This window comes from Dysidea avara, chromosome 4 (genome assembly GCF_963678975.1).
Source record: "Dysidea avara chromosome 4, odDysAvar1.4, whole genome shotgun sequence".
Lineage (NCBI taxonomy): Eukaryota > Metazoa > Porifera > Demospongiae > Dictyoceratida > Dysideidae > Dysidea > Dysidea avara.
The window spans coordinates 7,998,849-8,024,657 of NC_089275.1; the positions used below are offsets into that span (position 1 = coordinate 7,998,849).

At 38.3% G+C, this 25,809-nt stretch overlaps 1 protein-coding gene across 1 annotated transcript in view; it reads left to right on the forward strand.

Annotated features, from left to right (window-relative positions):
* Positions 1-25,809, forward strand: part of LOC136253016 (inositol 1,4,5-trisphosphate receptor-like) — a 38,986-nt gene that overhangs the window by 5,482 nt on the left and 7,695 nt on the right. The window contains exons 2-16 of the mRNA XM_066045603.1: positions 1,943-2,005; positions 2,059-2,188; positions 2,235-2,331; positions 2,636-2,740; positions 2,791-2,958; positions 3,004-3,067; positions 3,117-3,212; positions 3,264-3,410; positions 3,462-3,521; positions 3,589-3,729; positions 5,132-5,275; positions 5,326-5,388; positions 5,542-5,817; positions 15,965-16,066; positions 16,122-16,286. Of these exons, the coding sequence (XP_065901675.1) occupies positions 1,943-2,005; positions 2,059-2,188; positions 2,235-2,331; positions 2,636-2,740; positions 2,791-2,958; positions 3,004-3,067; positions 3,117-3,212; positions 3,264-3,410; positions 3,462-3,521; positions 3,589-3,729; positions 5,132-5,275; positions 5,326-5,388; positions 5,542-5,817; positions 15,965-16,066; positions 16,122-16,286 (1,821 nt within the window). The remainder of the gene's footprint in view (positions 1-1,942; positions 2,006-2,058; positions 2,189-2,234; positions 2,332-2,635; positions 2,741-2,790; positions 2,959-3,003; positions 3,068-3,116; positions 3,213-3,263; positions 3,411-3,461; positions 3,522-3,588; positions 3,730-5,131; positions 5,276-5,325; positions 5,389-5,541; positions 5,818-15,964; positions 16,067-16,121; positions 16,287-25,809) is intronic.

A 25,809-nucleotide genomic window follows, 5' to 3' on the forward strand; every position in this document is an offset into this window, starting at 1 on the left:
CAGCAGCCAAGATTGAGTTCTCCAGCATGAAGCTATTAGCAACACTGTACACCTTTCTGTTCTGATCTTTTGAAGGCAATGGCGTATCAGTAAATGGAGGGAAGGCATAGCCAGGCTGATCTAACTAGCTGGCCTGTAATGCATCAATTGACATAGCCCAAGAATCTGGCACACATTTTTAAACACTTTTTTTCATTTAGCTTCCATTCTACAGATGTCTGTACCATGTGCGACTCCCAGTTTGCTACCTAGTTGCTTGTCCCAGTTGCATACTCTGCCGACAAGGTTGTGTCAATCTGCAGACACCATTGTCATAAGTGGCAGGCTTGCTGTATTAGATTTGGGTGGCAGGTCTGTTGTCCTGCTGAAGGTAGACATTTATGTTGTTCTTGTCCTTTGTAAAGGACTGTACTGCAAAGAAGCCCACTAAGAGTTCCACATAGTTGATGTGAAACCTCCTCTCTTCTGGGGACCACAATCCCCCTCCGCACAAGGCTGTTCCCCAATTTGTCAGGGAAGCATCTGTGTCTAGACATCATCATGTCTGGTACTTTAAGACAGGTATCTCTTCCATTCCACAGGGTAGTTGAGTGCTCCACCACATCGATTCTTCTATATAGGGTGGGTCTAGGGTCACCAGGTGACAACCATCTGAGTGAGTAATTATTCAGTTGCTGAAGGCTCTGGTACCATAGTGCTCTAAGAAGCACTGCCAGGTAGTAGCTTGCATCTTTACTGGTAGTTGAGAGAGGCTTCTGTAGAAGACTGTCTGTTTTGACAAAAGACTCTGGGACATCTGGAACAATCTGCTGCAACTAATAGCTTAATTCATGGTCACCAAGTCCACTTGGAAACTAAGGAATTACATCTCTCTCTTAACTTGAGATTCCTTGGGGCACTGGTCACTATGAAGGGCAAGAGGGTAAACTTGTGAGTGTCGGAGAGTATATCACAGTCCCCTCCATCTTGAAGTGATACTTTTGAATGTAAAGCAGTTGAGTAGCCTTAGGAGCTGTTTCTTTTTGTGACCAGGAATATTCTGCACACAAACTAATCTTGGCTGGGGATGGTTTTGGCCACTACTTCTTCACTCTAGGTTTACAGCACTTCTAAGGAGGACAAGCTAGGGCACGCTATGGCGCACGCTGGGTAAGCAACAAAGTTGGATACTTTGGTAGAGGAGTTATGTCTGCCCAGAGATACATGAAAGGTTCAGACACATGAAAGGTCCAGGCACATCTCATGTGTCTTTGTAGTGCCTCCTGTAGCTTGAAAAAAAAAGCTTTTTCCTTGCCAAAATGAGGCTCTCTTTGTTTGTTCATAAGTTGTTCTACAACATCCTTTTCTAGCATTGAGGACTGGAATGTTATGTTATTTAGAATCTCATCCCTTTTGCTGTCAGGCAGCAGTTGAAGTGTTTCTGAAAGAAACTAATCATCGTCTCCAACAGGGTCCATGTAATTGAAGCATCTACTGTGGGATGAAATTCCATGAATATGCTCCATACCATCTAAATGCTTGACAAAATGTCTGTCAAATTTGGTATCCTTCTTGGTCCCTTGGTCTTCAGAAGTCAATGTAAGCTGTTGTGAATGTGCCAGATTCAAGGCAGAAACATTGGAAATGGTCAGATCCTTCAGGACATCATCAACATCTGTTGGTCTACTGGAAGGTTTTTCAAAAGTATTTTCATCTACCACATAGCTTGCCATCTCTTCACAAGCTATATAGGTACACTGTGCAGCAGTGGAAAGACTTGGTGGTTGCTACAATTATGGAAAATTGATCGTATTAATAAAATATTTTCCTTTTATAGAGTGTAATAGAGCTACAAATTGCAGTTTTTGTGTGTTTGCAATATATATATATATGTATATCAGTGTTACATACAGTGAATCTCACAAAATGCAATTCTTTATTATGTGTGGTATCCATTGAATAGGTACGAGCAAGGTTTGAAGGTAGTGTCACATACAATGTGACTGCTAAGAATCCATCTGTTGAGGTATGTAACTGTAAAGATAAATAGAAGATTAACATTCAAATATTTATATTTAGAATTACGAAAAAGTCTATCAACGGGAAAGATCACTTAATGATGAATTTAACAATTTTGTTAGAAACTACGAGTTGGCTTACTGGGGTCCTAATACTGCACAACGTCAGATTGGATCACCATACAAAATTGGTAAATACATTTGATACAATGGTAGATTATGTTTAGTTTTGTACAGATTACAGTGAATTCGAAGACGAATTGCTAGACAACAAAGGTGACGAGTGGCTTCCTTTAGGACCATCTTTCCAGCAACATGTTGCTCTTTATGTTGAGTAAGAAATAGCTTTTGTTTAGGACATAAGATATATATGTGAGAGGTTTAAGTAAAATCCAAATTTTATTTCTTTTAAACAAATCTTTAAAAAATGCAGATTAAAATTTAGCATTATGATGTCATCATCATGACATCATCATTATGACTTCACCATGCACAAAATTTATCAAAATAAGTTATTATGTTGATACGACATTCCTCACAGACTAAATTATATAATTGTATTTTAAAAAATAAGTTTTTAAAATATGGCAATAATACTTGGATTTTACTTGAACCACTCATATATGTTATCATTGCAGTCGTGGTGTGTCCAGTCGTGGTGTGTCCAGTCATGGTGTGTCCAGTCGTGGTGTGTCTGAAAGTAAAGTTAAACCATATGCTAAAAGAATAGTCGATTGCCTTGAGTAAGTTGAACTGTAACATAAGTGTAACGGTAGCTAATGTGTATTCTTAGATCATCATACAACAATTTGGCTGACATCGATGATGAGAAAGAACGGCAAAAACAAGACAGAAATGATATCAGATATTTATATGTACTTCGAACTATCATTCATAATGAGATCATGTTTGTTGATCCTGACCTCAGGGAAGAAGGACAAGATCCTGTTAAGTTTAGAAGGTGAATTAGCTTTTCTAACATGTGTTGTGCTTATGGTGTGTGCAGGTTATCTGAAAGAGTGGTGTCAGTTCAAAATCAAATTCAATCACTTGGGAATACTGTTGAAAGAGTATGTTTTGCTGTCAATGGAAACTGGTTGTTTACATTATTATTTTTAGATTGTAAAATTGCTCTCCCATCCTAATGAAAAAATTGCTGCAGAAGTTTTAGCTTTCTTCTCAATCCTGCTGTACACTGGAAATAAAACCGTTCAGGTTTGTCTTCTACATAACAAAAGTATCAATGACTAAGTTTAATGAATACAGAAAGGGTTTAGCTATCTGATACACACAAGAGAAGAAAAGCTTTTTGTTAGTATGCAACAGCGTTTACAACAAGCTGCCATAAATGACCGTGAAAGAAGGACACTTCTAGCCCAGCTTGAATCACGTGAGGAGGCACAAAAAGTTTTGGTGAGTAGTTTATTACTTACATGGGCAATGTTTTGCATCATGTGTTTACAGAGGGACACATTTGTCACTCATTCTGCTCGTGATGGGGGAACCACTCGACGAACTGCCCAGGTATATATATATATATACATGCTTTGTGTTGTGTACTGTGTTAAAAATATTTCATTATTTCCTTTAGGAAGCATTTAGTCTTGGTGGTGATGTAGGCATGTCTGAGAGCACAGAGTGCCCAGATCAGGTTGGAGGTTTAAGGAAGCCTTCTATGTGGGCTGAAGATACGATGGGTGTAGCTACTAAAAAGTTACTTGTATCAGTACGAGTTAGTAAATATATTGTGCCTGCAATGGCTATTGTACACTCAAGAAGGACCATTTGTTTGTGGTACCTGGTGATCACTGCTTATATGTAGTACTAGAAATTGTCATGATGTACTAGCAGTACTTTTAGCCATTGCATTGAACCTCCATGAATCCCCACAACAAAAAACCTTTCAATATCTTTACATACCTTGTTAAATACCATAGCTATATTATAGTCTAGTATCAAAAATTGATGAGGTTACTTAAGGACAGCATTTTATAGCATAGGGAGCTCTTAAGTGTGGCAAGTTTTCAGTACAGTAGTACTGTGTGGTAGGGATCATGAAGGTTTGCACCTTCCCACAAAAACAGCCTCGCAATACTTTCATGACACCTTTTAGCAACATTGATTAGGTATTATCAAGCCAAAAGTGCATTTAGAGCAACTCACAACATTTCCAAACTGTTGCCATAATTTTTTTGACTGATTTATGATGTACATAATATATGTGGGAAAACCGGTCTGATCGCCTGTTTAAATGTATTGAGAAATGTGGGTTTTAAATAATTAGCGTGTTGTAGCTTGCCAATGGTTGAAGTTACATGTACCAAATTTTCACACATTTTATACCAATTTCTTAGCTTCCAGAGCATCCACTTTATAAGTAGCCAGTACCTAAGTTTCCACTCCTTTTAGATAGTTTTGAATTCGAGTTTGATTGTATCAGGCAAGCTTGGTAAGAGGTTGTTGACAAAATGATAGAGGAATGCGTAGGGATGAAGTAAGCCCAATTATTATGGATCATTCAGGTTTCAAAACTGGCTAAAATGAAAGGAAATTTACAGCACTGGCCTTAATCTCAACACCACACTTTACAGTCACATACAACCATCCCCAGGCTAGCCAGACCTCCATTAAGGCCCTAGACCACTTGCTCGGTGGGAAAATCCCTACTTTGGCATTGGACAAGATAATTTGTTATGAGATGCCAATGTAGGGATTTTCCCACAGAGCTGTATTGTAATGCCATTATTCATCTCTTGTCTCATTAGTTTTTATCGTTTAGATCCCTACTTCATTTTTAAAATTAATAATGATACTATAGTAACTAGTAACAATGGTAGAAAGCAAAATACAGCAAGTAGCCGCCTGAAGGCAAGGACACACTATTGTCAAGACTCAAGAGCTACCATTTGAATATCAAGTGTACTGAATCCACTGTTTAGACAGCTGTCATAGTACGTAGATAAACAAAACAACCATTTCCAGTTTGTCTACACAGCAATACAAACTAAAATCTTTTATTACATTTAACATTTTACACGTTGTATTGGGATGATTCAAGGTAGTATTTAATGTGCCAACTTCATGTGAATCCATACTATTGTGGTAACCTAATAAATTACCAATAATCTTGGAAGGGTGAAGCCTATGAAATGCAGCAGCTGTCCCCTGTACATGGCTCTGCTCCTCCTACAAGTGGTCATCATAGTGGTCGTCTGACTATCACTGATCCTAGTGTTAAGAAGAGGAAAAAGCGACTAGACCAAATGAATGCGTCTGAGGTAATAATTATAAAGTTACATACAACTTTTGATTGCAGTTTATTTATTAGCTGTTAGCAGAAGCTGGATTAGCAGAGAATGAAATTCAGCTGCAGAAAATATATGAAGAATATGTATGTTGTTTACTACTACCATTAAAACTATTATGTTCTCTGAGATTATTCTAACTGTATAGCCAAGCTAGGTTTAATACTAGTAAAAACTATGCCTTAGTGAATGTTTTTTTGTGTCAAATGGATGCTATATATGAAATCATTTTTGTTCAGGACAAGAAAAGCACTGGTGAAGTTACAAAGAAATCCAGTTCACTCCAATTCAAGGATACATCCTATATTGAACTTACACTTAGAGTTCTTGGTTTACTCTGTGATGGTCAATATCGGCCAATGCAAAACTACCTCAGAGAGCAACCAGATAACATAAAAACTATCAATCTTGTATCCGAAACCTGCATATTTCTATCATCATTTTATGTTGATGTCACAAAGGATAATATTGTGCTTATTACGCAAGTCCTTAAGACTATGATTGAGATGAGTGTGGTATGTTTCAGTCATACTGTTGATGTTTGTTTGTGAAGTGACATCTTTTGAATGGGTTAAGTTTTCTATCTTGCTATGTAAGCACTTGAGTGTTCAGTAGCTAATCATCGTAGCCAGAGAATTTTATGCGGCCTAGAGTATTTTGCAAAGTGGCTTACTCATAGAGTATAGCTCTACACCATGTGGTGTCCAGTTTTGAAGTCCATTTTGAAAGCCTTTCCCCAAAGTAATTTGCACAAGTGTTTATTTGATTGTGTATGCTTCATGCCTTGTGGAAAATGTTATGTGGCTAGAATTAGGTCAAAAGTAGGCAGTAGAGCTAGGTATGGTGGAAGGGTGGTGTGTATAGCTAGGAAATATGATATAATCATTCTGTGTTTCTGTATAATTATGTGTGCACATATATTAAATCCATGGTAAGAGGTGATTGCACCCGGGGGTGTGGACTGCTCGAACCTGCCTAGTGCACACTGCCCGGGGCTTTGCCATACCAATCAGCATGTTAAAGCCTTATTATAATTATTGAATATTATTATGACCTTCTAGCGACATATAATAGTTGTAACATGAACATGAGGGCTTTGCCTAATATGTATGCCTTCTGCCCTCGGGCCACATATACAATATATCAAGTGGCTGTGTGGCCTGAGGGCAGAGGGCATACATATCAGGCAAAGCCCGAATGCCTCATGTTACAACTAATATGTAACACTTATCAGGCTGATAGCCTGTACAGGGAAATTAATCACCCAAGCCAATATAAGTCCAGCCACTGGATATCGAGACACACGGTAGTGTGTCGTGCTGCCCAAGGAGCCGGCGCGTAACACCTGTGAGTATCACTGTGAAAAAAGAGGGATATAAGATGGTATTTCCAGTGGCTTATTGAATACAAAAAAGCTTGGTATAACCTGTATTATACTAACAATCTCATGTTAATGTGTTAAATATACTGAAACCATATATGAAATGGTATAGTGTGGGCATTATATTAGATATAAGCTATTTGAGGTAATGTGGTAAATAAACTGAAACCATATATGCGATAGTATAGTATGGATTATACTAAAGTATAAAATGAGTATAATACAGGATTTATATTAAGGCTTATTTGTATTCAATAAGCCACTGGAAATACCATATTATATCCCACTTTTTGCACAGTGTATATTGACAGGAAGAAAGAAAACGCAATTTTCGCACCTCCGTAGCTCTGTGCTTCCTTGATGAAACACGACGATTTTTGCTGTGGACATGCCCTCCAACTTCAGCACTCCACATTCCAAATTTGAGTGAAATCGCTTCGCGTGTTCCCGAGATATGCGACTTCAACAATTGGCTTAGTTTCTTGGTTTTTTTTTCTTATTTTTCTTCCTCTTGTCGCACACTTACAAAAACTGCTATAAAACGTGAACGCCATATCCGATTGCCTTGAAATTTAGCACACAGGAGGGGGGTATAAAGGCGCATCTCGGTACCAACCTTGGCTGGAATACGATAAACAGGCAAAGAGTTATGAGCGATTATTCACGAAAAATAACACCAATATGTTGTCACGCCTACAGGGTAAACCGCGTATGGGAAGAAGCTGAAAATCGGTGGGTGAATAGGTTAAGGCCACACCAAGTCAAACCTTAGTTTCTGGTCACCCGCCCGCATGGTAAACCTGGAACCCTAGTTTATGAGGACTATTATTAATATTACAGGTGCTTAAGTGCATGTGACCCAGCAAGACACTTATTTTTTACTGCAAAAGATCGAGATACTCTAATAGAGCAGTCAGGGATTCCAATAGAGCAGTCACACTACTCTTAACTCTAATATTAGGTATATATGCCACACTAATAAAATGTTTCTAACTATAGCTAGTTTTGTCCTTGATTATATAGCTGTTCAGATTATAACTGTTACTAATGTTTCTGTAACCAAAGTAATTTCAGTAGCATTAACTACTAGTCCGGCATGCAGATGGGCCATAGCTTTAACTTTATAATTCAAATGTAGTCCTCTAATGATTAGTCTAGTAACTTCAAATTCTTTATCACTGAACACTGCAGGGGTATGGAAAGCCGGCAACATTCAGTGAGCTTAAACTTAAACTTTTCCATAACTAAAATTAGATTGGCAAGTAGAAACCCTTATAGTTTAAACATTCCCAGATGATCACTAAAAAACACTAGTCTGGAGCACTCAATGACTCAATACTTTGACAGTTACTTTTCTCAAGGTTTGCTGAATAGAAGGCTGGAAACACATAGCTAGTGGGCTAAGACTTCGCATTTGAATGAAGAATTTCTGATGTGAAAATAGAAGTTAAATTTCATTTTGGATCATGATCATTTGAACAACTTAGCTATAAGTCATAGTAATACTTTCCTGACATAGCTAATGAGACATTTATTTCACTTGGAAAGCATAAGTAGCTACATGAGCAAAACATTTCCTATAGTATATTCTAAATAAATAAATAAATATACTTAAATGCTATACATCAGTGTATAGCTAGCCATGATCCATCAACAACTTTCCTAGTGCATTGTTTGCCGAAGCACAACTACTTATGTTGTTGGTTAAGTTTGACTAAAAACAAAATCAACATGAATTTGCTAAATTGAGCAAATAATAGTACCATACAGTATATTGTCACAGTAGAGTCTATAGTCCTGAAGTCCTGATCATCCGCCCGCCCGCATCCATTTGTAGGCTTGGGAGTGACCAGAAACTAAGGTATGACTTGGAGTGGCCTAACTATTGAACCTCAAACCTTTTGTGGTTTGAAAGAAATCGAGCTAAAAAACAGGAAGATACAACGAAAAAACCAACAGTGTGTAACAATTATGCAATCGAGATTAGCTAATAAAAAAACGACTACTTGCCACGCCTACCAGATAAACCGCTTGGGGTAATGCTTTGAAAATCGTTGTACATATGGAGTAATCATCTTAGAAAGGCTCATCAATGGTGTAGAAGAATCAGACTTAAAGCCACGGAGTTATAACACGAAATCCAACTTGGTGCAGCAAGTACGAGATCGAGATACTCTATAATAGAGCAGTCATCCTAATAGAGCAGTCACCCTGAAGAGAATTCAAGAGATCAGCTAAAAAAAAGAAACCTGTATAGAGATCAGCTACACACAAGTCACCCTGTAGAGAGATCAGCTAGAAGTAGTTACCTTGTAGGGAGTTCATGCAACTATGGAAAGAGATAGTTCAGCTAGAAGAAATCACTTTGTAGAGTTCAGCTACAAAGAAACCACAATGTAGAGAGTTCAGCTACAAACAAATCGCCCTGTAGAGAGATCAATAGAAGAAGTTACCTTGCAGAGAGTTCAGCTACAAAGAAACCATCATGTAGAGAGTTCAGCTTCAAACAAATCACCTGTAGAGAGTTCAGCTACAAACAAATCTCCCTGTAGAGAGATCAGCTAGAAGAAGTTACCTTGTAGAGAGTTCAGCTACAAACAATTCACCCTGTAGAAAGATTAGCTAGAAGAAGTCACCTTGTAGAAAGTTCAGTTACAAAGAAACCACCATGTAGAGAGTTCAGCTACAAACTAGTGACCATGTAGAGACATCAGCTAGAAAAGTTACCTTGTAGAGAGTTCAGCTACAAAGAAACCATTCTGTAAAGAGCTCAGCTGCAAACAAATCACCTGTACAGAATTCAGCTACAAACAAATCACCCTGTAGAGAGATCAGCTAGAAGAAATTACCTTGTAGATAGTTAGGGATGCGTCGATTTCGCCAGCAAAATTATTGGAATAATAGGAATACAAGAGCAACAAGCAAAATGCTGGCAAAATAGGAGCAAAATCGAGCAAAATAGGAGCAAAATCGAGCAAAATAGGCGCAAAATAAGCAAAATTTGTTAATCTCAGATCTGTTTCAGACAGTGTGAATGTAACTGCATAACTAACACAAGTAACAACTTACCATAGCTACGTTTAACACTCGTACGTTAAATGAGTATGGCTCTAGCTGAACTTTGACCCGAAGGCGAACCCACAATACATGTTAGCGAATAATCACGTGTGAAATAGTGTCTACAATGGATGTGATAGAACGCATTGACTACAGTTCAAGTGCTGAAAGCGATGTTAGTGAAGTAGATGACAGTCTTAGCATTGTTAGTAATGATGATGACCGTGAATCGTCTCGCGAGTCAGATGTTACAACAACTTCGACTAGTACAACTTCGAGGACTCGTTCTACCGGAAGTGCCAGCAACTCAACGACGCCAACGTCTAGTGGAGTGTCCTTGCTTAGTGTGCTAAAGGCACCAAGTGCATCTGACTTCTCTCGTAAGAGAAAAATTGCCAAAAATCCACCAGCTGGCAGGAAGAGAGCATTACATTCGAATTCGCAGAGCAACCCAAAAACGATCAAGCCCCAGCAAAGAGTAACCGAATATTCCAAGGAACCCTTTACTGTAGCTACTGGAAAGCTTTTTTGCCAAGGATGCCGGGAAGAGTTACCCCTCAAAAAGAGCAGTATTGAGTATCACTTAAAATCTACTAAACATGCTAATGGAAAGAAAAAGCTGCAACAAAGGAATGTTAAAGACTCAGACATTGCACAATCTCTGCAAAGGTATAATGCAGAAGCTCATGGGCGAGGTGAGACTCTTCCGGAACAACAGCAGGTTTTCCGAGTCAAAGTGGTCAAAACATTTCTTCAAGCGGGTGTACCACTAAGTAAGGTTGACCAGTTTCGTAGTCTTTTTGAGGAGACAGGCTATCGCCTTACAGATCGCAGATTTATGTTTGACCTTATTCCTTTTATTTTAGAAGAAGAAAAGGCACGTATTAAGCAATCACTCCAGGGTCAGTTCTTGAGTGTCATTTTTGATGGTACCTCTCATAGTGGAGAGGCATTAGCAGTCTTAGTGCGCTTTGTAAATGATTCTTTTGAAATTCAACAGCAGCTTCTAGCCATCCAACTGCTTTCAAAATCTCTCACTGGGGAAGAAATTGCACACGAATTGGTACAAGTGCTTTCAGTGTTCTACAGCATTTCTTCCAGCCATCTTATTGCTGCTATGCGAGATAGAGCATCTGTTAACAGTGTAGCAATGAGGACATTGAAGATTGTTTACCCTAATGTAATAGATATTGGATGCTTCAGCCATGCTTTTGATCGTGTTGGAGAGCACTTCAAAGTACCAACCCTGACTGAGTTTATTGGTAATTGGCTAGCACTTTTTTCACATAGCATTAAAGCCAAATTTCTATGGAAACAACAAACAGGAAAGGCAATGGCATCGTATAGTGCTACCAGGTGGTGGAGCAAATGGGAAATTTTTAAGCAAATAATGCTCCAGTTTGGTGATATCGAACCATTCCTAAGTGAAAATACAGACTTAGGCCCTGCATCTCGTCCAAAGTTACTAGCTATTTTAACTGACCGTGAAAAGCTTGAACACTTAAAGCTTGAGCTTGCTGCTGTTATTGATTGGGGGGAGGTGTTTGTTAAGGCTACATATAACCTTGAAGGAGATGGGCCACTGAGTTTCACAGCTTATGAAATAGTACAGACTGTTGTTGCAGCAGTCAGGGCAGCTCATACTCCAAACACTGAAGCTGTTATTCGCAGTATCACTACTCAATCAACTGCACAGCAGAGGCATCGCAGCTATGCTCGAAGCTGTATGCAACCAGCTCTAGATTACTTTCAAGAACTGCTAGATTCTTCCTTAAAGGAGCAAATTTTAGTTTTTAAGGCTGTGAGAGTTTTCAATCCGCACAAGATAGTAATGCTTAAGCCAGATGTTTCTCATGTAAATGCATTGCAGGTTGTTCCCTTCTTTAAGGATGACGAGCTTGAAAATTTGAAGGCTGAACTTCCTTCTTATGTAGCTAAGGCGGATGGTATTAGTGATGAACTTGCTGCTCTGGAATGGTGGAAGCTCAATGCAACTGATTTGCCTTTATGGTCAAATGCTGTAAAGAAGGTCTTGACCATACAGCCCTCCTCGGCTGCTGCAGAAAGGGTGTTCTCACTATTGAATTCAGGATTTGGTGACCTACAAGGAAATTCACTAAAGGATTATATGGAGGCATCAATCATGCTAAGATACAATCACTAATATCTAAACACCATAGTGTATGTAAACAGTGCTTATTGATTATTACATGTAATTATTATTATTACATTGTACACCAACTATGGAGCAAAATAGATTGTTGACAAGCAAAATATTGAGCAAAATAGGTAGGTAAAAAAAGAATTGCTGAAAAGAAAAATAGGTGAGAAAAAAAGCAAAATAGACTCATCCCTATAGATAGTTCAGCTACAAACAAATCACCCTGTAGAAAGATCAATTAGAAGAAGTTACCTTGTAGAGAGTTCAGCTACAAAGAAACCATTTTGTAAAGAGCTCAGCTGCAAACAAATCACCTGTACAGAATTCAGCTACGAACAAATCACCCTGTAGAGAGATCAGCTAGAAGAAGTTACCTTGTAGATAGTTCAGCTACAAACAAATCTCCCTGTAGAGAGATCAGCTAGAAGAAATTACCTTGTAGAGAGTTCAGCTACAAAGAAACCACCATGTAGAGAGTTCAGCTGCAAAGAAATCACCCTGTAGAAAATTCAGCCACAAACAAATTGCCCTGTAGAAAGATCAGTTAGAAGAAGTTACCTTTTAGAGAGTTCAGCTACAAAGAAACCATTCTGTAAAGAGCTCAGCTGCAAACAAATCACCTGTACAGAATTCAGCTACAAACAAATCACCCTGTAGAGAGATCAGCTAGAAGAAGTTACCTTGTAGATCGTTCAGCTACAAACAATTCACCCTGTAGAGAGAGCAATTAGAAGAAGTCACCTTGTAGAGTGTTCAGTTACAAAGAAACCACTATGGAGATTTCTGTAATCAATATATGTATTATCTATATAATAATTCTATAACTCTTTTCCGGCACTGCCCCGTCGTTCTTGGTCCGATTCCAATAGGATCGGTACCATTCAATTCGAAAATTTGAGGCGAATCTTTTGATCCAGAATTGGTGGCGATTCGTTAAACTACGGGAAATATCCTTTAAACCACCATAGCTACCCGAGGAAGACACGAATGTGTCCAAAACTTTCTGGAGACCTTTATCGTGCTACCAGCCTTCCCCATCCCAGCTTACACCAGACGTTTCTCTCCCCCTGTGGACGACATAACGAGAATCGGGAAATCGAGGCCATAAAATTTTTAAACAAAAACTCCTCCCTGGTTTTTCCCCCGATTAGCTTCAAGCTCGCTAGACCAACTACCCGTCCAAAACAATGTGTCATAAGGTGGTTTTCGTGTCTGTCATTACGTGCTAACCTTGGTTGCGAGATACTTATCATTGTCAATGGCCATTATAAGTTTACGATACGCGTATACGGCGTTCCGGTATACACGCGTTGCCAATAGATAATCAGGTGACGTATTGGTCTAAAAGCTTACAATGAAATAGGATCAATCACTTTTTCATGATTTAACCAATCACATCAGCGAATTTGCTCATGTGATCTGGTGTGTACGCTATCATCCGGCAACTAAAAATAATTTTTTTTTAACAAACCCACCAGTATAAAAGGAGAGTTTCGTAGTGGGTGTGGCAAGTCTACGAGCTATAATCGGGCTACTTGACAGTCTACAGAGGGAAGACTCGCCGGGAATACACACTCTGCACCCTGCTGTGCTGTCCACTACAAGGATAGAGAAGTGTCAGCTACTGCGACACGAATATAAGCAGGTCAAGGACTACAGACAGACCTAAAACGGAGGATTACCATCAACACCACTGTAAGGGTGAAGGAAACAGTCGTAGTAGGGGTGGCAATTTAACGAGCTATGATCACTCCAATCAGGCTACCTAACAGACTACACAATGAAGATTCGCCATTATGAGCGATGAAGAACGGAAGATTACGTTCAACTACTCTAATAAAACATACATCTACCTTACCAGGCTACGAATCGTGGACAACATAGTGAAGTGACTGTTGCAGTCTTCAATGTGTAGGGAGACATAAGATACGTTTTCATTCCTTGATAACTCCACAGGGACAGCTGAAACTTCTAGAAGCTCTATTACTTATCTCCGTTGAACTACCCTAATAGAACATACATCGCGATATCTACCCTAATAGAACAAACACAACCTCTCTACCAACAATCAATCAGTCAATCTCTCTCAACCTCTCTAGAGTAACCACTCTTCGTATGAAGAATTCATCTTGGTAATGCACCTTGATTCAGAAAGCAACAAATGAACTTCTCTATCTTAATCCACATTGTTGTGTTGACCTTGCTCAGTACAGCTGATAAACTTGAATACTCAATACTGTACTGCATACACACTTGGTCATGCGATAAGTAAACATTACACTACCATGACTAGGATGTAGAAATAAAACTACAATTCAGTTACTCAAATTGACTACATAAATATACAAAATGAATGTGCCAAATGCAAGTTGAATTAGTACATAGCTCATTGTGGTGATGCACCAACTATTGGTAAATTGATCCTCATACCACACTCAAAGACTTTGTTAGTTCATGCAACATCATCAAAGTTGAGTACATCCCTGCCATTCAAAACTAATCTTTTTCATGTATGTGCATGGTTGTAATGGGACACATCTTGATACGCCACCTTCATGAGAACTGTGTTCTGCATGAGTACTGTACAGATGTGCAGAAATTCCAGTGCACAAAGCCACCAACATTATAACTATAACCTGTTAGTGCCACACACAATTGAGGAAATTATGTATGCACATCAGTAGCTATGCGTAATCATGTCTTTGTTGGTATGTAATGATGTGATTACTCCTTGATCATTAGTAATGCTCAAATTTAAGTGTATTCACACAATTGGACATAACAATTGTCTTAGTATCACGCGCATTTTGCGCGGGTACCACTAGTATAAAAATATATATATAATTTATACATTTACTGATAAAATATTTAAAAGTACATCTACTTCGTCTTTTCTTCTTCCTGTGGTAAAGAAAAAAACATGGGTTAAAAAAGTCCCAAAGCCGGCCATAGGCCGGTTTTGGGGTATACAAATACAAAAAGAAATGAAATCTAATCCAAAACAGCCAAGCTGTAAAAAAAAGTGTGCAGCCCTCAAAAAGGCTATGGTGAAAAAAGATGTGAAATCCAAGGTGGTGGCCAAGAAATGGCTGTGATGGTAGGCTAATGGTAAAAATTTTAATAATGACAATTCAGGTGAATTTTGTGCCAAGACCAAGCGGCACAAAAATTCACCTGAATTGTCGTTATTAAAATTTTTACCCTTTAACCTACCATCACTGCCATTTCTTGGCCGCCACCTTGGATTTCACATCTTTTTTCACCATAGCCTTTTTGAGGGCCGCACACTTTTTTTACAGCTTGGCTGTTTTGGATTAGATATTATATATGCATACCTAAAACTTTTGATTATGGGTCAACAGCTAGTACGTTCTGGTTATGTTCAGTTGCAATGAATGGACATATCCTAGAAATATCACAGAGAATTTTGGTACGCAAGTTTAATGTTTTAACCAGAGCTATTGAATCACTTATGAAATAAATACAGAGTTCACTAAAGGCCTAGATAGGTAAGCTTGCTTGTAGAGTGGTTACTCCATGCAGAGTTGTAGCTTTGTGATGGGGGCGTGTCCATATTTGAAAATGTGTGGAAATGATTGGTGAATAAGATATAGAACTAGTTCTCACCTTAGCCCAACGTTTTTCAACTCATAGAATGGTGAGGATAACAAAACATTCTCTGTCTGAGTGGTTTTCATGGTGAAATCTAAATTGTGCATCCTAATCATGTGAGTATTAATCAATCCCCACAATTGATTTCAGCCTCAACATCTATATAATTGCTGCCCAGTTGTAACTCGGGCGGCTCCTTTGATCCAAGGTGTGAAAGTGTTACATATAGAGATATTTGCTTCACAACTCGTAAAGGTTATGCAGAGGTTTTGCAGAAGGCTATGCTCAAGGTCCATTTGAAAATCATAAAATCAAATCATTATTAAATGGCAAAAATTAGCACCTGTATATGTTATATTGCTGACAGTTGAATGCTGCATGTAACTAACTTGGTGTATGTACAATTTCTTATTTCAATATGTATTTTTTATTGCTATGATTGTCTTTCTAGGGAAATTTTGCTAATCAACAAGTCCTGTTTAATCATCAAATTGTGGATACTATTAATCGCATCATGCAAACTTCATTAATTCAGCAGTGCTCCTTAACAGATGTACGTGAGACATCATATCACTGTTAAAAATTATAATTATGATAATGCACTGTAGGTTCTTGAGTTAAAACAAACAGCTATTGAACTGCTAGAAGCTATGTGTGAGGAAACAGATCCAGGGTCAGGAAGACTTGTAAAGAGCATATTTAAAGGAATTGATATTGAGGCTCTTCAACATACTTTGGTTTATTTTTACAAACTTAGTCAAGATCAATCAATGGTAAAGAAATTAATAACCATTTGTCAGTATCATTCAACGGCTCTAATATGTTTATACAATTTGAGGGGGCCTGAAGTTATTTATTATAGTGAGATGGGCGAATGTAACTTTTGTATTTCCTTTTAATTGTACAGCCATACAGCTCTGTATGGTGCGAAATAGCTGAAAGGCCGCTCTTGGAATACCAACTGTCTTAGCTACAACTCTACTTAACTAACCACACATGCCTTACACAATTACTACCTAGAGTTGATTATAAGTTATCTTTCCTCCCACACAAACTGTGCTGGCTATGCGTAGTACTGTATGTACATGCCCTATTAGTAGGTTGTCCAGTTGGTGATTGTACTTGGCTTTATGTGCCCCGGGCCTCGTTATACATTCAACAGTGTTGGGCAAGTTACTTTTCAAAAGTAACTAGTTACATATTACATATTACTTGCAACTGAACTATTTAGTTACAGTTACATATTACCCATAAAAAAGTAACTATAATAATATTACATATTATAATTACTTTGTGTCCACAGCCTTAAGCTGTCACGTGTGAAACTACCACCTTATCATGTGACATGATTGTTTTGTTGGACAATGTGCAAATCTTGGTTATAAGTAAGAAGCTGGTGAATAAGCTTCATTCAGTAGGCTTCATTACTTCGTTGTGGCTAGGTGTTACTCAGTGGATTACTAACGAGATTAGTAACTTCGTTACTTGTAGTAATAACATTGTGTAATATTAGATTTGTTACAATAACTATATTACTTAGGTAACGCGTTACATTTATAGGTAAAGTAACTTGAGTTATATTACCTGTTTTTATAGTGTATTTCGTTATATTACTTAGTTATCACAAAAGTAATATTATGTAACACGTTACTCCCAACACTGACAACCAAATAATAAGAACACTCATGAAATAGGGGAGTTTAGCATAAGCGGTGAATATTATCTAAACCAAAACAGCCAAGCTGTAAAAAAAGAGTGTGACCCCAAAAAGTCCAGGGTGAAAAATGATGTGAAATCCAAGGTGGTGACCAAGAAATGGCTGTGATGGTAGGTTAATGGCAAAAATTTTAATTGCTACAATTCAGGTGAATTTGCATTGCCTCCTCCAAGTTTCACTAGGATTCGGCAACAAATTCACCTAAGTTGTCCACCAAATTCACCTGAATTGCCGTAATTAAATTTTTTGCTATTAGCCTACCATCACAGCCATTTCTTGGCCGCCACCTTTGATTTCACATCTTTTTTCACCCTGGCCTTTTTGGGGGCCGCACTCTTTTTTTACTGCTTGGCTGTTTTGGTTTAGATATCACTACTTTTTTGTATTGCAAACCACAAAGGCGGTCATAAACTGGCTTTGGTGCTTCCTTTTAACTTGTTTTTTTTTCTTTCTTTCTTTTCTGCAGGAATTGTGGAACAAAAGAAGCAATTTGGTGTATAGCTTTTTGTATGATTAAAAATATTTGTATATTTAACAATGAATGATAATCACATACTGTAGGTAATAAGGTGACTTATTATACATAATTGAACTGTAGCTGAAACTCTCATTGTTTCTAGCTGAACTCTTTTCAGGGTGACTTGTTTCTAGCTGAACTCTCTACATGGTGATTTGTTTCCAGCACATATTTCTACAGGGTGATTTGTTTGTAGCTAATCTCTATAGGGTAACTTGTACCTAGCTGATATCTCTACAGGGTGACTTGTTTCTAGCTGATCTCTCTACAGGGTGATTTGTTTGTAGCTGATCTCTCTACAGGGTGACTTGTTTCTAGCTGAACTCTCTACTGGGCGACTTATTCCTAACTGATCTCTCTACATGGTGATTTGTTTCCAGCACATATACTGGGTGAAGCTGATCTCTATAGGGTAACTTGTATTTAGCTGATATCTCTACAGGGTGACTTGTTCTAGCTGATCTCTCTACAAGGTGATTTGTTTCTAGCTGTTCTCAATACGGGCTACTTGTTTCTAGCTGATTCTCTCTTCAGGGTGATTGCTCTATTAGAGTATCTCGATGTCACACTTGCTACACCAAGTTGGATTTCATGTTGTAACTTTGTGGCTTTAAGTCTGATTCTTCTGCACCATTGAAGGGCCTTTCTAAGATGATTACTCCATCTGTACAGCAATTTTCAAAGCATTACTCTAGCGGTTTTTCTGGTAGGCGTGGCAAGTATTCTTGTTTTTTTTATTAGCCAATTTCGATTGCATAATTGTTGGTTTTTTCATTGTATCTTCGTGGTTTTTAGCTTGATTTCTTTCAAATCACAAAAGGTTTGAGGTTCAATAGTTACCCTATTCACCCACTGATTTTTAACTTCTTCCCATAAGTGGTTACCCTGTAGGCGTGACAACATATTGGTGTTATTTTTCGTGAATAATTGCTAATAACTCCCAATTTTTGAAGTTGCATATCTCAGGAATGTTGGAGCAATTTTGCTCAAATTTGGTATGTGGAGTACTGAAATTGGCAGACGTGTGCACAACAAAATTTGTCTTGTTTCGTAAAGGCAGCACAGAGCTACAGAGGTGTGAAAATTGCATTTTCTTTCTTCCTGTCAATATACTCACGGGTGTTGCGTGCTGGCTTCTTGACTGCGTAACACACTACTGTGTGTCTTGATTGCTGTTGTGCAACCACTGGAAGCTGTGGTTATAGCCATAAAAATGTACAGAAACCATTGGGAAACTGATGACCACGGACACTAAAACCTTTGTTATACAAAAACAAAAGGAGAAACACCAGTCTTGTAAACAGCACTGGAAACTACATTGATTTCTACATACTTTGGTCGTTGTTTGCTCATCATAATAGGTTATGTGGTTGGCTATTTACAAGCTGCTGAAGTTAAAATTCCTGGTGAAAAAGTGTTCTGGTAACAAGGAATGTAAACAGATGCTTAGTTTCTATGTTTTGATTGAAGAACAACACAAGAACAAGCATTATGATCACCTGGATAGTGTATAGAGGCATGCTAAACATCATGTTTGCTTGTCGGCCGTCTGGTTGATTGTAGCATTCCTGCTCCATGGAATCAAGGAAATTATTAACAAGCTTTGCCAATCAGTTCTGAGTGGTTTTCAAGTAGAAACTCACAAGTATCAACCTTGAAAAGCATTGTTTTGTAAAATCTTGAACTTTACGGCTCCATAACTCGCTAACCCTTTATCTTATTAACAGTAGACAACCACGAAACAAAAGGAAAATCAATGTAGTTCCTATCTAAGTACAGAAAATTGGAACATACTGTATACTTTGTAAGCAACAGTGGTTTTATATTGTCAGTTATCATTGTTCTCCTAATGGCTTCAATACATTTCTATGGGCATCCAAAGCATCCAGTGGTAGTACTACTCAAACTACTTGAGGCTGGTTTTATTAACAGATGTCTTTTCTGGGTGGTGTGGAGTGCTCGAATGGCGGTTTCAGGCCTTGTGAAGGTCCTGGCTTGGCAAGAATCAGTGGTTTACTGGTGAACAGCCTGATAATGTTGGCCAGACATTTTTTCTGTTATTTTGCTACATATCAGCCACTGACAAGCCAGAACAGCCCTGTAAACTCATGTCTGGACTCCAATCGTGGTCTGCCTCCATTTTGAAATTTATCTCTTGCCCTCCCCACCGCCTCCCACCCTCCACCCCTTTGTGAGCACTCATGATACTACTTCACTCGTCCAACTGCTCGATCTTATTTGGCGGGAAACTCTACAAGCAGCTACAAGTACTGAAAGTGGTCTGAAAGGTAATAGATTGATGCATCTGTTGTGTGAATTTCATACGCGTGCTTGCTATCCTTGGAAAGTTATGCTGACTAGAATTCTTTAAAACAGTTTATCTTGAAACTTCCAATGTGCAATTTGGATTGTTTTTCCAAAATCCTCTTACATATATAGGGTGATTTGTATGTAGGTGAACTCTGTACAAAGTGATTTATTGGTAGCTGAATTTTCTAGAGGGTAATTTGTTTGTAGCTGAGCTGGTTTGTTTGTAGCTGAACCCTCTACTGGGTAAGTTGTTTGTAGCTGAATTTTCTACCGGGTGACTAGCTTGTAGCTGAACTTTCTACAGGGTGATTTGTTTGAAGCTGAACGTTCTACTGGGTGACCTGAACTTTCTACTGGGTGACCTATTTGCAGCTGAGCTCTCTACATGTTAGCTGAACCCTGTACTTTGTAGCTGAACTCTCTACAGATAACATTTTTGTAGTTGAACTCTCTAGAGGGGGATTTGTTTGTAGCTGAACTCCATACAGAATGACTCATTGGTAGCTGAACTCTCTACAGTGTACTTTCTGTAGCCAAACTCTCTTACTACTGTATGATTTGTTTGTAGCTGAACTCTGTACAGGTAACTTATTTCTAGCTGATTTCTCTATAATACAAGATGCATGTGCTGAACTCCCTACAGGGTGGCTTATTTATAATTGAATCTCCACAGGGTGATTGGTTTGTAGCTAAGTTTTCTATAGTGTGACTTTTTGTGGCTGAATTCTCTACTGGATGACTTGTTTGTAGCTGAACTCTCTACTGTGTGACTTGTTTGTCTAACCAGATGATTGGTATGCAACTGAATTCTCATGGGTTAGATGAACTCCTGACAATGTGACTTGTCTGTAGCTGAACTCTCCATTCAGGCAGCATCCAGTTAATCTACAGTGTATATAGTTAGTTGCTGGTAGCTATGAAGTCCTGTGATTTTTTCTTCAACAAAAGTACAGCATCAAATGAATAAGAATAACACAATAAGTGACTATATTATTTTTGTAAGTAAGTTGAACTGCATACATACTGAATGCTCTAATAGGGTGACTGTACTATTAGAGTATCTTGATTGCGCACTTGCTACATGTAATTGGATCTCGCATTATAACTCGGTGGCTTTTACTCTGATTCTTCTATGCTACTCCATGGACTTTCTATGATGATTACTCCATCTACATACGGTTTTCAATTCACTCTTCTAAGCATTTTATCTGGTAGGAGTGAAAATTAATAGTTTTTTTTTATTCAAAAAACTTAATCGCATAATTGTGACTCAGATTGGGTTTTGTGTCATGTCTCCTTGGTCTTTATCTCGATTCCTTTCAAACCACAACAAGGCACTCCTGCGATGGTTGGTCCATCTACATAGCAATTTTCAACTTATACCTCCAAGGGTTTTACCCTGTGGGTGTGACAGACGTTCAACCTTATTTTATGCGAATAAGCAGTCATAATACCATGAATATTCATTGGATTCCTACCAAATTTGGTACTGAGATCCACTATAATGAACCATTTACATGTGCCAAATTTCAGCTCGATTGGAGCACACATTGGTGTTTTACAGCAGATTTTGCAAAGTGTGCAAAAAGTAGAAGAAAAAATGAAGAAATTAAAACGAAATTTTGGTTGCTCGTATCTCGGAATGAACTGAGGCTATTTTCTTCAAATTTGGTATGTTGCCTTCCCTTCCTGGTGGGCACATCTGTAGCAAATTTGATTTCAATTGGATAAGGGATCACAGAGCTACATATGTGTGAAAATTGCATTTTTTTTCTTGTTAATATACTGACGGTGTGGCACACCAGCCTCTTGGGCCACACAACACACTACCGTGTGTCTTGATAATGAATTAATGTATACGAAAACTACAAGGCCTACATACGAAGATGTGCTAACTGGATATTTGACCAGCAATGAACAAAAAGGCAAACTAACAATAAAGGAGATTTATTGTGCTCGTGGTTGAAAATATGCGGTATCAAGACACACGGTAGTGTGTTATGTAGTCCAAGAAGCCGGCGCGAAACACCATGAATATATTGACAGGAATAAAGAAAATGCAATTTTCGCACTGTAGCTCTGTGCTACCTTTATAAAACAAGACAAATTTTGCTGTGGACGTGCCCACCAACTGCAGTATTCCACACACCAAATTTGAGCGAAATCACTTCAACCATTCCCAAGATATGCTACTTCAACAATTGGCTTAGTTTCTTCATTTTTCTACTTTCTCTTCATCTTTTCGTACATTTACAAAAATTGCCGAAAATGTGAATGCCATATCAGATTGCCTTGAAATTTGGCACACAGAAGGGGGATATAAAGGCACATCTTAGTACCACGTTTGGTTGGAATATGATAAACAGGCAAAGAGTTATTAGCAATTATTCACAACAATAACATGAATATGTTGTCACGTCTACATGGTAAACCACTCAAGGGAAGAAGCTGAAAAATAGGTTAACTATTGAACCTAAAACCTTTTGTAATTTGAAAGAAATCAAGCTAAAAATCACGAAGATACAACGAAAAGACCAACAGTGTGTAACAATTATGCAATCGAGATTGGCTAGTAAAAAACTACTACTTGCCATGCCTACCAGAAAAACCACTTGGAGTAATGCTTTGAAAATCACTGTACAAATGGAGTAATTATCTTAAAAAGGCTCTTCAATGGTGCAGAAGAATCAGACATAAAGCCACAGAGCTATAACATGAAATCCAACTTGGTATAGCAAGTGCGAGATCAAGATACTCTAATAGAGCAGTCATCCTAATAGGGCAGTCACCCTGAAGAGAGTTCAGCTAGTAACAAGTCATCCTATAGAGAGATCAGCTACAAACAAATCACCCTGTAGAAAGATCAGCTGGAAATAAGTCACCCTGTATAGATATCAGCTAGAAACAAGTTACCCTATAGAGAGATCAGCTACAAACAAATCATCCTGTAGAAATATGTGCTGGAAACAAATCATCATTTTTAAAATTTATTTATTAATGCTTTACAGCACAAGTGCTGAAGGTCTGTAGGACACCTGGTCTTATAGCCTGCTCAAAGACTTTAGCTACATAAGGTGTGTTTGAAAAGTTGCAGAAAGGAGAAGAAAATCCATGACTGGGCCTAGGCAGCCTCAAACCTGCAGCCATCCAATTTACGCTCGAATGCTTACAATCATGTAGAGAGTTCAGCTAGAAACAAGCCACCCTTAAAAAGAGTTCAACTACAAACAATGAAATGAGAGTTTCAGCTACAGTTCAGTTCCGTAAGAAGTCACCTTATTACCTATGTGAATACCATTCAGTGTTAAATATACAAATATTTAATCTGACAAAAAGGTATACACACAATTGCTTCTTTTGTTCCACAATTCCTGCAGTGAAGAAAAAAAACAAGGTAAAAGGGAAGCACCAAAACCAGTTTATGGCTGGCTTTGTGGCTTGCAAAACAAAAAGAAGTGATATCTAAACCAAAACAGCCAAGCTGTAAAAAAAGTGTGTGGCCCCCAAAAAGACCAGGGTGAAAAAAGATGTGAAGTCAAAGGTGGCAGCCAAGAAATGGCTGTGATGGTAGGTTAATGGCAAAAATTTTAATAACGACAATTCAGGTGAATTTTGTGCCGAATTTTAGTGAAACTTGGAGGAGGCAACACAAATTCACCTGAATTGTCATTATTAAAATTTTTGCCGTTAACCTACCATCACAGCCATTCCTTGGCCACCACCTTTGATTTCACATCTTTTTTCACCCTGGCCTTTTTGGGGGCCTGCACTCTTTTTTTACAGTTTAGCTGTTTTGGTTTAGATTTTCTTTTAATGCTGATCAAATATGGCATGTGTATCAACCACTATATTGACCATTCACATGGATACGGCAACTTTTATCTGGTGTAAGAGCAAGTTAGTGTGTTATTTGAATGTTTTACAGGTAGACACCGTGATAACCTCATGTGCCAGACTTTTGATTGGTGACCACACCCACCTAATGAGCAAAATTGATTGAAAGTCACTACAAAGTCACAATCTATCAAAGTTTTGCCCCACCTACCCCCATGCAAGTAAGGAAGGGGAATAGGAGGAGATTTGACCCAACTCTAAGTATAATTCTTCCTAGACTGATAGGTCTAATCTGTTCCTTACTCCTGTTGAATATCTTGATCCTTTGTTATAAGCATCACCTAAACCCCCACAACCAAAGCATAAATATTTATGTAATCCCCTCGTTATGTCCCAGCATGGGAATAGATAGGGGGATAGGTGCATTATTGTTTAAGATTATAGTTTGTATTTGCTTAACAGAGTCATTCCAGGTGGCCGCTAGTCCTTGTGTAGCCAGACTGTAGTTTGGGTGGGATGATGAGGGAAAGGTATACAGCCAGGCTGTCATGTAAAGAAGGCGCAGTCTCCAGCTAGGAAATTTGTGTGATAATGTATTCTCTCAACCTGAACGTATATCCACTGCCATGTATCCATGCATCCTGATGGAGAGAACAAACACAACATACTTAAATGTGCCCTTAGGCTGAATTGCTGTGTAGTTATGGACCTATGCTTTCTATCTATATTTACCTATATATATACTGCTATTAATGCAGCTTAAATTGCTATTAAGTATTGTACTTTATATTAGGGATCACAGAGGTTTGGGTCTTTCAGGCCAAAACAAAACCACCAAAAACCAACTTCACAATACCATCCCGGTGCCTTGGCAGTATTGGTTAGGTATAACCAAACCTAAAAGTGCCTTCAATACGACCCTAAATGCTTCCACTAGATTGTTACAATTAAAAAAAAAATTATTTAATGAAATTTTCTGCCTGCCTGCCTGCCTGCTTGATACCTTCAGGCAAGTGCAACTTGATAACAGCTAAAGCGATGGGCTTGAGTTTTTCACTGTTTGATGTCACTTTGTCCCGATACGTACCTTTTGGCATACCACAGCATGTACAATGCACGCATCATGGACTTACCTTTGTCTTTCATTTCTTTTTGCTGACTACCCAAGGTGTCAATTTGCAGTAGCACAATGCATGGCTTCCTTACATTTGTAAATAGAAATTGTTTATACTTTCTGTGGTGACTGGATGATTGCAGAGGCACATCTGATACTGTTCTTCATTTGTAATGCTGTGTAACGGGCTGAAAATAGGTGAAAGCAAAGCACAACAGCCACTTCACTTTTGAGTCAGTAATTTATAGTTGGGGCACGCAAATCATCCATATTTTTTGTGGTGACTGGATTGATTGCAGAGGCAATTCTCCTACTGTTCTTCGTTTGTAGCATTGAGTAACAGGCTGAACATAGCTGAAAGCGAACCACTTCACTTTCAAGTCAGTAATTGATAGCTGGGGCACGCCTTCAGATGAAAACATTAACTCTAGTACCATCCTTTTCTTTGATGTGGTATGCACAAATTCACCAGTCATAATTATGTTACAACAAAGTAAACAAACAAAAAGTAGGAATTTTAAGTTCGATTGAGAATCATAGAAAAAAGAGTAGGGAAACAAGGGAGGTCGGCTACACCTGCAGATATACTAGTGAACATTTAATCTCTTTTATTGAAGTAGGGATTAAATGTTCACTAGTATATCTGCAGGTGTAGGCAACCTCCCTTGTTTCCGTACGTTTTTCGTAATTGAACTTAAAATTTCTAATTTTTCTGTATCATTCAGTACGATAGTACTGTATAGTAGGAACCACAAAAGAGTAGGTGTGGCTCACGAAATAATATCACCCAAAAACCAGCCTCAA